Source organism: Polyodon spathula, chromosome 8, assembly GCF_017654505.1.
Source record: "Polyodon spathula isolate WHYD16114869_AA chromosome 8, ASM1765450v1, whole genome shotgun sequence".
Taxonomy (NCBI): domain Eukaryota; kingdom Metazoa; phylum Chordata; class Actinopteri; order Acipenseriformes; family Polyodontidae; genus Polyodon; species Polyodon spathula.
The window spans coordinates 23,910,096-23,922,898 of NC_054541.1; the positions used below are offsets into that span (position 1 = coordinate 23,910,096).

The 12,803-nt window shown below is 38.5% G+C and overlaps 1 protein-coding gene across 2 annotated transcripts in view; it reads right to left on the bottom strand.

The window, feature by feature from the left end:
• LOC121319627 (solute carrier family 41 member 2-like) overlaps positions 1-12,803 on the bottom strand; it is a 35,984-nt gene that overhangs the window by 14,834 nt on the left and 8,347 nt on the right. For both annotated transcript variants that reach the window (XM_041257238.1, XM_041257237.1), the window contains exons 2-5: positions 4,075-4,518; positions 3,776-3,985; positions 2,912-3,019; positions 283-354 (exon numbers count right to left, since the gene is read on the bottom strand). In XM_041257238.1, coding sequence (XP_041113172.1) covers positions 283-354; positions 2,912-3,019; positions 3,776-3,985; positions 4,075-4,308 — 624 coding nt within the window. In that variant the 5' untranslated portion in view covers positions 4,309-4,518. The remainder of the gene's footprint in view (positions 1-282; positions 355-2,911; positions 3,020-3,775; positions 3,986-4,074; positions 4,519-12,803) is intronic.

Sequence of the window (12,803 nt, forward strand, 5' to 3'; positions counted from 1 at the left end):
TAGGCCATTTTTATTTTGAAGAGCAAACATCTCACTTCAGAGAAAATCATTCTTAGGTCAAATGTCTAATGTTTAAAAGGCAACAATTTCATTCTGATCATATGCAAAAAGAAAGTGTCAGACACCACTTAAAAGACACCACTTCATTGTAAAATGGCAATACTGTTCATACTGCTGCCAAAAAATGGCACAGAGCTGTAGTTTTAGGAATTAGGAGGCAATACAAAAAGTTAAAACATTAAGACAAGCAAACCCTTTGTTTGGATGGAAAGGCTTCTTTACCTGCTTGAGTGCCAGATTTCCAATAATCAGGTTCCACTTCTCAATAGGAGAGTCCATTTTTCCTACATTTACCTATAAAGAAGAACAGTAATGTTTTTAAGCTACATTATTATACCTTAACTCTTTTTGGTCCATTTATTCAGGGGCTGTCAGCCGCGACAGGTCCAATTTATTTTCACACGCGTTGTTTAAAAGTAAAAGAGGTTTTAAAGGCACTGCATATCAACAAGACACTCAGTACTGCATCTCCAGCCTAGCACCACCCCTTGTTCGCTGTATTTATCACATACCTCTTCATAGTCGTGCATACTGATAAACCATCTCCTGATCACTCGTTTTAGCACCAAACTCCTCAATAATGCTTAAGTCATTACTTTATTACTATAACATCTAAAAACTCTTGGCAAATGTCCGTGATATTCGTTGAGCATTGGATGCGGAAGCAGCTATCTTGTTTGTTTATGTCCGTGTTATGTCTGTGGTGAAGGGTCTATGTGTATAGCTCAGATCAGTCTTTTTTTTTTGGGGGGGGGGGGGGGGGGGGGGGGGGGGGGTTCTCTCCGTCTTTTCCGGAGAAAAAATGACTAGAGACCTGTGCTTGATGTCTTTTTGACCGGAAAGGAAAAATGTCAGACCTGGTCTGACATAAGACCACAAAGGGTTAAACCTACACCTGTCATTATACTGATCACTTAAACAAGGTTAGACGGTATTATTATAATCAGGCTTGTGCTCTTTTGTCTACATCTGCCTGATCCGGAGCCTTGAGAAGGCTGTTAATTTGTGACTGTCACCGTAAGGGTTAAAACACACTGAAGGCAATAGGTATGTTTGCAGGCTTGAAGCACTCTTACAGTTTTTCTTCATCCAAACCTATTCAACTCATAATTGAATAGTGCTGGATTTAGAAATGCTAAATTCAGTGACAAACGTTTGGAATAGTTTTTCTACATTTTCTTGTATGAATGGATGTTACGAAGGAATGACTTGTTGAATTGGTTTGAAAATATGTACACACTCCTTCACAATAATGGGTTTAGGCAACAAATTTAGTTTTAAATTGTAATAATGTGTTCGCCCAAAACATATAAAACACCCAGCATACTGATTTGCAAGCACACACATGTAAAAGTGGGGGGTAAAAATAAACCCCTTTGCATAGAAAGGATTTTTTATATTATATGCAATTCAAGATTGAAAGAAGGAGTTGAATAAATCCAGCATGTTGGCTTTCCAACAGTTCATATGTACACACTCCTGTGAATAAACAAGCCATGTCTCTGATCTTTACTCTCATACAGCGCAGGCCTACATTGATCTGAACAGGAATGCAACTAGTCTAACCCTGCCTCCACCTAAACAGGGACTCTCACTGAATGATCATACAATGAAGCAAGTCTGGCTTCCTTATTTATTCATTTACTTATTTTCTCTCTTCTTTTTTTTTTTTTTTTTTTTTTACTGCAAGGGCATTCAAAATTGACTGTCATTACAAATTACTCAGCTATTTACTAGCTTTGTGTGATACTTCTGTTCTACTGACTGACATGAACTCCAGCAGAAACAGAGTAATCCATGTACCGATTCAAAAGATTAAAAGCCAACAATTTTAAAACGGTTTCAAAAGGCTGCAAGCATCAACCCCAGCATGCATTTGAATAAAATGTGAAACAGCACAGCCATCATTTAATCTGGTATAAATGTTTTTGTAATGTGTACTATTTAAAACAGGACTTTTTTTGTTTACTACTTGTAGGATGTCAAAAAAGGGTAAGGTCAATTTATCAGGTTGTTTTACAATTTTTTGTATTAGTACTGAGCTCAGGTGCCTGCACTGCACAACAGGTTTACACACCCTGGGACACTTATCGGATCAGGTGGTTAATTTAATAAAGGCAAAGCCTAAATTGTTTGTAGCAAGATTACAGATTCAATTAACAAAAAATGGTGCAAATTGTATTTTTACTCTCCTTAGCTGATTCTTACACCTTCTTAACCTCACCCAGTATCATCTGGAGGAGCTAGAGCCATTGGACTGCTATCACAGACAGCTCAGGGTTTGATTTAAAAATAGATTAAATATTACAATGATGTGACCCACAATAAGCCCTTGCTATGCTAAAAAAAAAGTTGACTGTCATAGCATGAAAATAATATAAACATCAGTTAAATACTGTTTATCTGCTATTTGCACCATGTAATTAGCCCTGGGGTGTTTGTTACACAGTTGATGTCATTCTATAAGTAATATGTGGCACAGAGAGAGTCAAAGGCTGCTTCCTGTGCAGTTTTATGGTTCCTACTGTAGGTACGATCATTATTTTAATAAGGGTCTTGCATTTTGGATGTTGAACTGTTTTGAGAAGCAGATCCAGGATGATCTAACCAACATGCAAAGAATGAATTGTTCTAAGCATTTCACTTCATCCACACTCTTCAGAACATAATACACTGGCAACATTTCAGTACAACTGTCGTATCAATGCCTGCCTTAACATACTACTTTGAAAACAAATACCAATTTGACCAAACTCCTTTTAGTAAGCAACAGTTCCCAGCAACCTCTAATCCAATGGAAAAGAAATGTTCAAGGGTTTCAAAAGATAGAGTAGAGGTACAGGTTACTTACAGCAGTGGACAGTCTGGACGCCAAGGTCATTTCAAGGTTACCTTTCAGGCCTAGAAGAGCTGGAACCAAGATGAAGATGTCAGTGATGTTCGTAAAGGCCTCCCAGTGCTTTTATAGAGAGAGAAACAAACATTGTTTCAAAGGTACTCATAGTACAATAATGACAGTTTGTGATATTCAGCATGTATGTTATGAATCACAGTGTTATGATGTAAATGTGGGTTCAACATGGGCTACCAAACAACTATTTTATTTTTTAAATCAGACAACTTATGTCTCCAGACATGTCCGGTTTAGTGAGGGACTACTGATTATGAAAACCTTTTTGAGAGAAAAAATATTTTTGATTGGTTGTGAAGGTGGGCACTGGAGGTCCATTGCCCGGGGTCCACAAAAACCTGGTGCAGGCCATGACATTAGCCAGTGCCATTTCAACTAAGTAAGAAGGTACTGAGTCGAAGAGGGGAACGAAAAGCTAAACTTGCGCCACCGATAGTATTTATTCTCTTTTTGAGCTGGTACAACTGCAGTTTGAAGTGTTGAGCAAAGCTGCTTAGTCACCACACCTATTTTCCAATCCAGAAGCATAGAAAGTTGGCCTCCAAATTTATATATTTCTTTGTTCTAGGATTAATGACTCACCCTGACCAAAGATTATGTAAATAAACTAATTTATTAGACAGCTACACCAGCTAACACAAGAAGCTGTAGCTGAGACACCACTGAATCACTTACATCAAGGTACTGTTGGAATATGGCAAGGACAAATAGAATATCTCACCATATAAAATGTTTAAATAAGAACAGTATAACATGTAGAAATAAGCATACAGTACATATAAAAATTAAGATTAATGCACCTACCTGAACTATATCCAACACCATGCCAGCTGACACCGTGCCAAACCCTGCCAAGAGGAAGGGCAGCAAGATCTGCAGTGCCATGGCCAGCGGCGACTCCTTTGGCATCTTTCTGGTGGTTGACTCCTCTTCCTTCTCTTCTTCCTCCTCTTCTTCGGAGAACCTTTCCTGTGGCAACATGGCATCCGTCTCTGAAAAGTGACAGTCCCTGTCCTCACCTGGACTCCTCTTCCTTCTCTTCTTCCTCCTCTTCTTCTTTCCTGTGGCAACATGGACGTCTCTGAAAAGTGACAGTCCCTGTCCTCAGAGTATCCCGGTGACCTCTGCCCCCGCTCTGAATGGCGGCGACTCTCCGAGTGAGGGGGTTCAGACCTGAAGCCAGTCTGCAGCCCGTCCTGCAAGGTGACCTCAGCCATCACCAGCCTCTCCTCTTGTATCCTGACAAATCCTGTTGACACCATTCTCTGCAGGAAGGATGTAAGCCTTGTGGACTGAATCTGCTTAAGACTTACAGTCCAGCTTACTTTGCTGCTCATGTGCAACACTTGAGTTCCCTAGGACCTCTTCAACACTGTGGAGGGTCATACTGACCCACAACACACTGAAGTCAAGTTAATCATCTTCTCAGCTGGAACATGTGACTTTTTGGCGTTAAAGTGAAGGGCATCTTTGGATTTCTCCCCGCTCTAGATTACACACCTACCGTCTTATCTCAAGTTGGGCTAAGCCATTCTTGGCGAAGAGATCTGGAATGACAAACACAGCACTTGTTTAAAAAAAAAAAAAAAACTTGTGTTGTTGAAAATGTTTCTATTTTATTTATTTTCTATTTAATTTGTATTAATTTTGTAGACAAACATTATTTATTGTGTTGGTTTGTAGGTTTCTTTGTATGAATGTAATGGGTTAGATTAATAAAATTCAAGTCTTAGTGTTTGTCACAAAGACCAGGCGACCATACATTTCTGAAACATCCTTTAATCCTGTTTTAGTCTAGCTTGGACCTGCATCATCCATGATGTGTAAAGATGATACCACCTGTGCCTTGAGCAGGGATCTTATGAGGGTACTTACAGTACCTTTACTTTATGTTACTGCATGTATAAGGTTTTAAGTCATTGTCACCAATATCCCATATTTTCATAAATAACAATGCAATGATAAACATTTAAAAACATGAACTTTGAAGAAAAAAAAAAAAAACTAAATAAAACAGTTTTATTTAGTAATGCAGAGCTATATATAAAGACCTGCTGCAAAACCGTAGAAGGTGCACAAAATAATGTATTAATGCTGCATTAGGGTTGAACTTAAAGGGTTGCTTTCTGAGGAAAGTGATAGGGCCTAGTCCTTGTCCTCTTGGTCAGGGCAGGTAATGATAATGTGGAAGTCATGGGTTGTGAGTGAGTCATTGGGATAAGAGGCTATTGTTGATACAAAGTGATACTGCCAGCTCAATTTACAGAAGCACATCCTACAAACTCTTCACACCACAGAGCAGCCAGTTGTTGTACATGTTGTTAGCCTTCTGTCTGGCTCTGCTTTGCTCAGGGAAGGTTAGGTTACACTTCTTAATATAGTGCTAATTACACAGGAGTGTACTTAGGAATTATACTAGGAGTTTATTTGCATTAGTGGAGTTTTCTGAAAATACTTTTGGACATTTTTTACCTATTTTTAGGGAGCGTATCTGTCAACTTGGAAAGGGAGAATACAAGAGACACAGAAAGGAAAATTTACAGAAAAAATAAAACCTGTAAACAGCCTAGTTGTGAGAGGAGACTCTGTGAACCCAGTAATTTACTACATCGAGAGTAGCAACTTTTCAGACTATAATATTATTAATGTGCATGGAAAAAAGTACCACCTTTGAGTTATTTAAATATAATGAATAATGTTCATGTGTGGAAATGTATGCAAATTACATCACACGAGGGAGGTATTTGATATGCAAACTATATTCACTTAAGGGAGCTAACTTTACTTACTAGCCTTAATGTAGGGCCCCATAAAATTCACAATATCACGAATTTCACTGAAATCGTGTATTTGACTGCCTACCGTGAAAAATATGCATTTTATTTTCCTTACACTATTTTACATTACTCTACACCTCGTCTGTTCATTTCATACTTTTATCAAGTAGAGTCTGTGCTACAGTAGCTGTACAGTCAGGCGTCAATGCTGTGCATTTGGTTACTACAGCAACAGGGTCAAACAAATACCGGCTTCATGATTGGTGAATTCCTCATACTGTACAATGACGTAACATGCGAGTAAGGGGTGGCAGTTTAAAATGGTTGTTTAGATAGTGTTGAGTAATTAGCTTGCAGTGTATGATTAACATAAAAAATGCAGACAGCTGACAAATTAAAAAGCTAAATTCATTTTAACAGAAGACCACGTTCAGAGATATGAAAACAGGACGCTGCATGCAGCTGGTGGGATTCTGTTTTGCTCAACTTGTAATAATAATAATAATAATAACAATAATATTTATTTTTTTATAACGCAATTCATACAGCACATCTCAAAGCACTTTACAGTGCAAAACAATACAATACACAGTGATATTTGTCACAGCAGCATTTACCCGCACAACGGACATGAAGCAGGTCACACATTAAAACAAGGACACAAGCCCAGAAACAGCAGGAGACACGGCACCAGTACTGTACAACACATAAACAGCTAGCCCTACACAGACTCAAATGCAATTTTTAAAAACATGTGTTTTTAGTTGCTTTTTGAAAATGTCAACAGTATTTGAATCTTTTATTTTCTGTGGGAGAGCGTTCCAGAGCTTGGGTGCATAGCAACTGAAGTCCCTCTCTCCCACAGACCGAAGCCTGGATTTCGGCACCGTTAAGAGTCCAGCATCTGCAGATCTCAGGTTTCGCACCTGAGTATATACAGTTAACAAATCAGAGATATAGCTAGGAGCCACAGTTAACAAATCAGAGATATAGCTAGGAGCCAGACCACTCAAGGACTTATATGTTAACAGTAGTAATTTAAACTCAATCCTGAACTTAAAACAGGGAGCCAATGCAGAGATGCCAGGACAGGGGTAATATGTACAAAAGATTTAGACCTAGTTAGAACTCGAGCAGCCGAGTTCTGAACATACTGTAGCCTATTAACACCTTTAGAGGCTCCAGCAAACAATGCATTACAATAGTCGAGAGGAGACAAGGCATGCACAAGTCTCTCTGCATCTGGTGGAGAGAGAATGGGTCTTATGCGGGCTATGTTACGCAGATAGAAAAAAAAGACACCTTTGTAACATTTCGAGCATGAGCTTCGAAAGTTAGGCGAGGATAAAAAATAACACCCAGATTTCTCATTTCAGAACTCGCTCTAATTTCAAGCTCATCAATAACAAAGCTGAAGTTCCCCACATTACTCAACTGACATGGAGAACCCAGCAGCACAACCTCTGTCTTATTGCAATTTAACTGCAGAAAAGTTTGTTGCATACATAATTTGATTTCCACCAAACAGTGAGAGTACAGATGTAGCTATTGAGGTATTAGGTTTAGTTTGAAGATAAATCCGAGTATCATCTGCATAATAATGAAAACTAACTCCATGGCGCCGGATTATCTGGCCAAGCGGCAGCATATAGATATTAATTAACAGAAGCCCTAGAATAGAGCCCTGTGGGACACCTGTGGAAACCGGACTGGAATAGGACGAGTACACTTCCATCGAGACAGATTGCTTCCTGTCCGACAGATAAAACTTAAGGCAGCACAGTGCAGTACCATAGACACCAACAGAGGTCTCTAGGCGCCTAATAAGAATATCATGGTTGACTGTGTCAAATGCGGCACTAAGGTCAAGGAGTACCAAGATAGATAAGGCTCCAGAATCTGCAGCAATGAACAGATTATTTACCACATTTACAAGAGCTGTGTCTGTATTGTACAGTGATCTAAATCCAGATTGAAGGGGGTCATACAGATTATGTTGCAATAGGTGATTAGATAATTGGTTAGCCACTGTACTTTCCAGAATTTTTACCAAAAATGGCAGGATTAGATACAGGCCTATAATTACATAATATCTCCGGGTCTAAGGTAGGCTTTTTTAGCAATGGTATGACTGATGCATATTTAAATGAAGACAGAACTGTGCCAGTGCTTGACACATTGACGATCTTAGCCACAACAGAACTAACTGCTGGAAAATTAGCAACAATAATATATTTTGTAATAGGATCCAGAGATCTGTTGTAGGATTAATTTTAGCCACAATTTTCGTCAGGCATGATGGCGTAACCTCAGCGAAGTCTGAGAAAAGAGGCCACATAAATTCTGTTGTTACAGGTGACAACACACCAGGCATGGAAGATGATGCAAGCTCTTGTCTAATGTTGTCTATTTTAGTTTGAAAAAATTCCAGGAACTTATTACATTGCTCTATGGAGCCAGAGGGAGTGGACTGACAGATTGGCTGCAGCATTCGATTTATTGTTGAAAAAAGACACCTAGGATTATCAGAGCCATCCTTGATATGGCGGGAAAGAAAGGATGATCGTGCTGAATTTAAAGCAGCCTTATAACTGTGTTTAAGCTGCCTCCAAGCCTGCAACTGGACAGTTAAGCCAGTATCCCTCCTTCTGTGTTCAAGTATGCATCCTGCTGTTTTCATGGGAGGTAACTGATCATTATACCAGGGGGAGCAGCGAGTATATGGGGCCATGCGTGTTTTCTCTGGTGCTGAACTGTCAACAATGTTATGCATAGTAGTATTTTCAGAGTGTCTTCCAATATGTCAGGTTGTTCAGTAAACAGGGGTGCAGTTAAAACAGCCTCAGTAAAGGCAGTTTGAGTCATATGTCTTTGCATCATCTAAGAAAAGGTACTGTTGAGAAGCATCCTGACAGGGCAGTACACAAAAACAAGAACATCAAACTTGAAGTTCAGGCTAAACAATTACAGAACAGGCAGGTCACAATCACAGGACTGTTTAAAAAGAGCACAGAAAGTGGAGAAACAAGTAATGTCAACACGTTTGAATGCCTTCCGTGCAGTGAACATACCAATACAACGGCTGGTCAATGAAATATTACAAAGTTTTTTAATGAAAAAAAATCCTGAATTGTGGAGCAATGCCTAACTGTGACGCACTCAGACGAGAGTCTCTCCCTAAAGTGACTTTTATAAAAAGAAAAAAAAAAACACAAAAGCTTCGGTTTTGTCATTTCATGTTTGCAGTTAACGGTTCTCCTGTGTTTAATATTTTGGGATAAAAGGCAGCAAAATAGTCAATGGGAATTACACGTCATTGTAATTAATGTGTCAACATACATTTTAAAGGTTTACAAAACTTGAAAATGTTCCTGAATATGTCATTCAAGGTTGTTTTTTAAAAATATCAATTTTATCTTGTTTTGCAGCCAACACAGACCACTTCATGACTCTTGTTTCCAGCAGAAGTTTGTTTCATTTTCAAAGATTGTTAAATGTACTCATACATCCTCACAGTCGGGGATATATGAAGATTACGAGGCAGGCACTTTCAGCTATGTTAATATATTTATATAGGAGAGAGATCAAGCTGAACAAGCAAATCATTTATTTGATTTGCAGAGTTAAACACAAATGTTCCAGTAACAATTACTTTCTCTGCTTTGACTGTTTCGCAGGACGCTGTGATCTGGGACAAGACCCCCTACCTCCTACTGAGAGCATTTATTTTGTCCTTAGTGTTTCATTGAAGTTAATGTTCTTGCTGATTCAGCACCAAAAAGCCTTTTATAATTCCCCACCACTTCTTCTGCTAATACATTTAGCTCCTGGTCTGTAAACTTTAGATTCCTCACTCTGTCCTCCTTGGTCACTGTCATTGTGACAAACTCAGAACCATAATTACCTTTTTCTTTCGAGCTGCCTTACATAATACAGTGTATGTAAACCTCATGCATAATTCCACGTGTTGAATTCTGCATGCTGAATTCCGCGTGTTGTGACAACTTGCAAACGAATCACTTAGCGTGCTTTATTTGTCCATATAATTAGCTTAGTGGATAGAGCTACTACTGGTTCATTTTTGCTTCCCATGTGGCTTCCCCCTGCTACGCGGTAATTCCCGGTCATTTACCGCAGTTTAATGAATGAGGCCCATAGCGTTTAAATTGGAGAATAAATTACTCACTTTATCTGGAGCGCTGACAGTAGGAGTGTTACTTCATCCTTGTTGTAAGTACAAAAGCATTTTTAAGCATCTATGTCTGTATACAACGTTGTGTGTCTGTGTAGATTCTGTGGAAACAGGAAACTAAACTAAACTAAACGTCTAGGTACTTCAATTGTAGTAAATAGCAAAACATTCACAACACAACTTAAGGGATATTTTTAAAGAGAGTACAAACCGTATCTAGCTAAACTTATTTTTATTACAGTGATATTATCGCTAGGTGCTCCTACTGTATATTCCTCCTCTGCTACAATTGTTCTCAACTCTATACAGCATAATACTGTCATTCCAAGACATCCTATGTCTATGTATGACACAGCATCTCTCTCTCTCTCTCTCTGTATTTTTGACTGATGCATTACTGACTGTTAATTTGATGTGAAATTTTAATTCTGTTTAACTTCCTTTCTGTAAAAAATAATAAAAAAAAAATATGTCACAGATCATATAGGTGTTTTTTCTAATGATCTAAACAGTGTCGGATAGAAATACTGTTGACTTTTTTCTAATTTTCTTTAGTGATATTAACAAAGAGATCGACAAAGCCCTGCACGTATAAATAGTGCGTGTGTGTGGTTTTGAATCGAAGTTTGGCAGGGACGGGGTTAAATCCATTCCTCCCAACAATCACGTGGGGAATGTGACCACCTCCTTAAAACAAAGAATTTTGCTTCCTTTATATACAGGTGACCGTTCCCCAATTAGCACCAATTACCATTCAAAACCAGACACACACACTATTTACATGTGCAGGGCTAGCACCCCATCTCACACTCCAAGGGGAAAAATATCTGCAGGATTGACAGAGTTTAATGGGGGCAGTATTTAGATTTCTTAAATCAGCCCATTGGCATGCAGGACTGCAATAGAGATTCAGATAAACATAATGAATTATACAACAGCAGAAAAGTCTCAGCTGTGTAAAAAACCTCCCTTTACATTATGTTTCTCTGCTGTTATGACATCCAATTCAACTGCGGGGAATGGGCGTTGTTAGCTAATGTGGCTACAAATAGCACACAGCTACAATTGACGATGTCACTGTCCACTGCAAGCAACCATTAATAACTCACAGTCAGTATCACTGTGAGCAAGTGAATACAAGTTCAGTAATACTACTGTATTTGAACTCAACAGGTACATACAGTTGCAGACAAAAGCATTTGGGCAGTTAAAATGAGAAAAAGTGATTTCTATAATTTCTGATTGTTCTATTGAAAGGTATAAATCAAAGAAGAGATTCAGCTTTATAATAAAACAACAAAGTATTACATAAAAATTAAAAATAACATGCAAAAACAAAATCATACTTAAAAAAAAAAAAAAAAAAAAAAAAAAAAAAGAATAAAAAGTAGAGCAATGATCTAGAACAGTGATACAAGTTAACAAAAAAGTTAACCAGAAAAGTAGCAGAAAAACTCGGTTTACTGAAAAAGTACCGTGTGGGCTATTATTGACAAACACAGGACAAGCGGAACTACTACTACTATCCGGAAGATGAATCTTTCAAGCAGCCCTGGCACAATCCTCGGATTACTGCAAAAGATTTGACACAAGAATTTAGAGAAGATGGTAAAGAAATTCACGCATGAACAATTCAACGTTACCTTAACAATTTGAATGTCCATGGGCGAAAGATGCAAACCTTTGTTAAAAACAATACACAAAAAGTGATTGTAGTTTTCCATTGAATACTTGAAGACTGATGATTTTTTCAACCAAATGTTATGGTCAGAAGAATCCAAAATAAAGTTTTTCACTAAAAAAGCAACAAAATATGTTTGGAGGAAGACAGAAGAATTTAAAAGAAAAGTTAACCATGCCCAGTATTAAACATGGTGGCGTGCGATGGTATGGACTTGTTTTTTTTCCTCAGGCACTGGTGACCTTTGTATTATAGAAGGATCAATGAATGTTGCATAACATCAAGAAATTGTGCACTCTCATTTGTTACTAGCTAGAAGGCTTATTGGACAGAAGTTTGTATTCCAGCAGAAAAATGACCCTAACCATCTGCAAAGTCTACAACTGAATTTTTGAAAAAAAGGAAGATTACAGATTGGCCATATCAAACCCCAGACGTGAATGCCATCGAGATGTTGTAGGGTTAGACGATAATGACATTTTCAGCTTTCGATTATCGTCTGTAAATAAAATATTGTCTGAATAAATAACTGTGACAGACAGCGAATTAATCCTAGTCAACAACCTACCTCATGACCTGTGAGGGTGCTGTATAACAGGAAGTGTGTGTCACGGACTGGATGGTTTGGCAGTTCATTCCAGGGTCAGTTGGAAGTCAGCCATCCAGAAAAGGGGGCGGAGTCACAATACCAGAAGTAATCACCTTAATGCGGTAGGCGATGTGTAAGTCACGGATTGGAATAGCAGTGATTGCACGCACTACCAAAGGGGGCGTCACTGAGGCTATCAGGGGATGTGGTTAAGCAATCTGTTCCTTTGTTATGGTTACTGAAAGTCCTGTACGAGAAAAAAAGTACAATTAGTGTTTTTGTTGTTTTTTATGTCTACTAAACTGTTATGTTTGTCATTTGTAGACGGCTAACTAATCCAAGAGCTGTTGTTAAAAGCCAGCACCCACCCCGGACCACTCTACACCTTTGTTGTCACCAATCCCATTAATTCACCACTTACACTAGAAGCACTCACTATTAGACTTGTGATCACATGTGTGTACTAAGTGTGTGTAATTACTGTTATTTCAGGACTGAACCCCGTGGTTTACCTGTGCAATACGCATCATTGTGTAGAGCCCGGTATTGTTATTTCAGGTTGCAAACCAAGCAGTACTGTACTTGTGTCTATC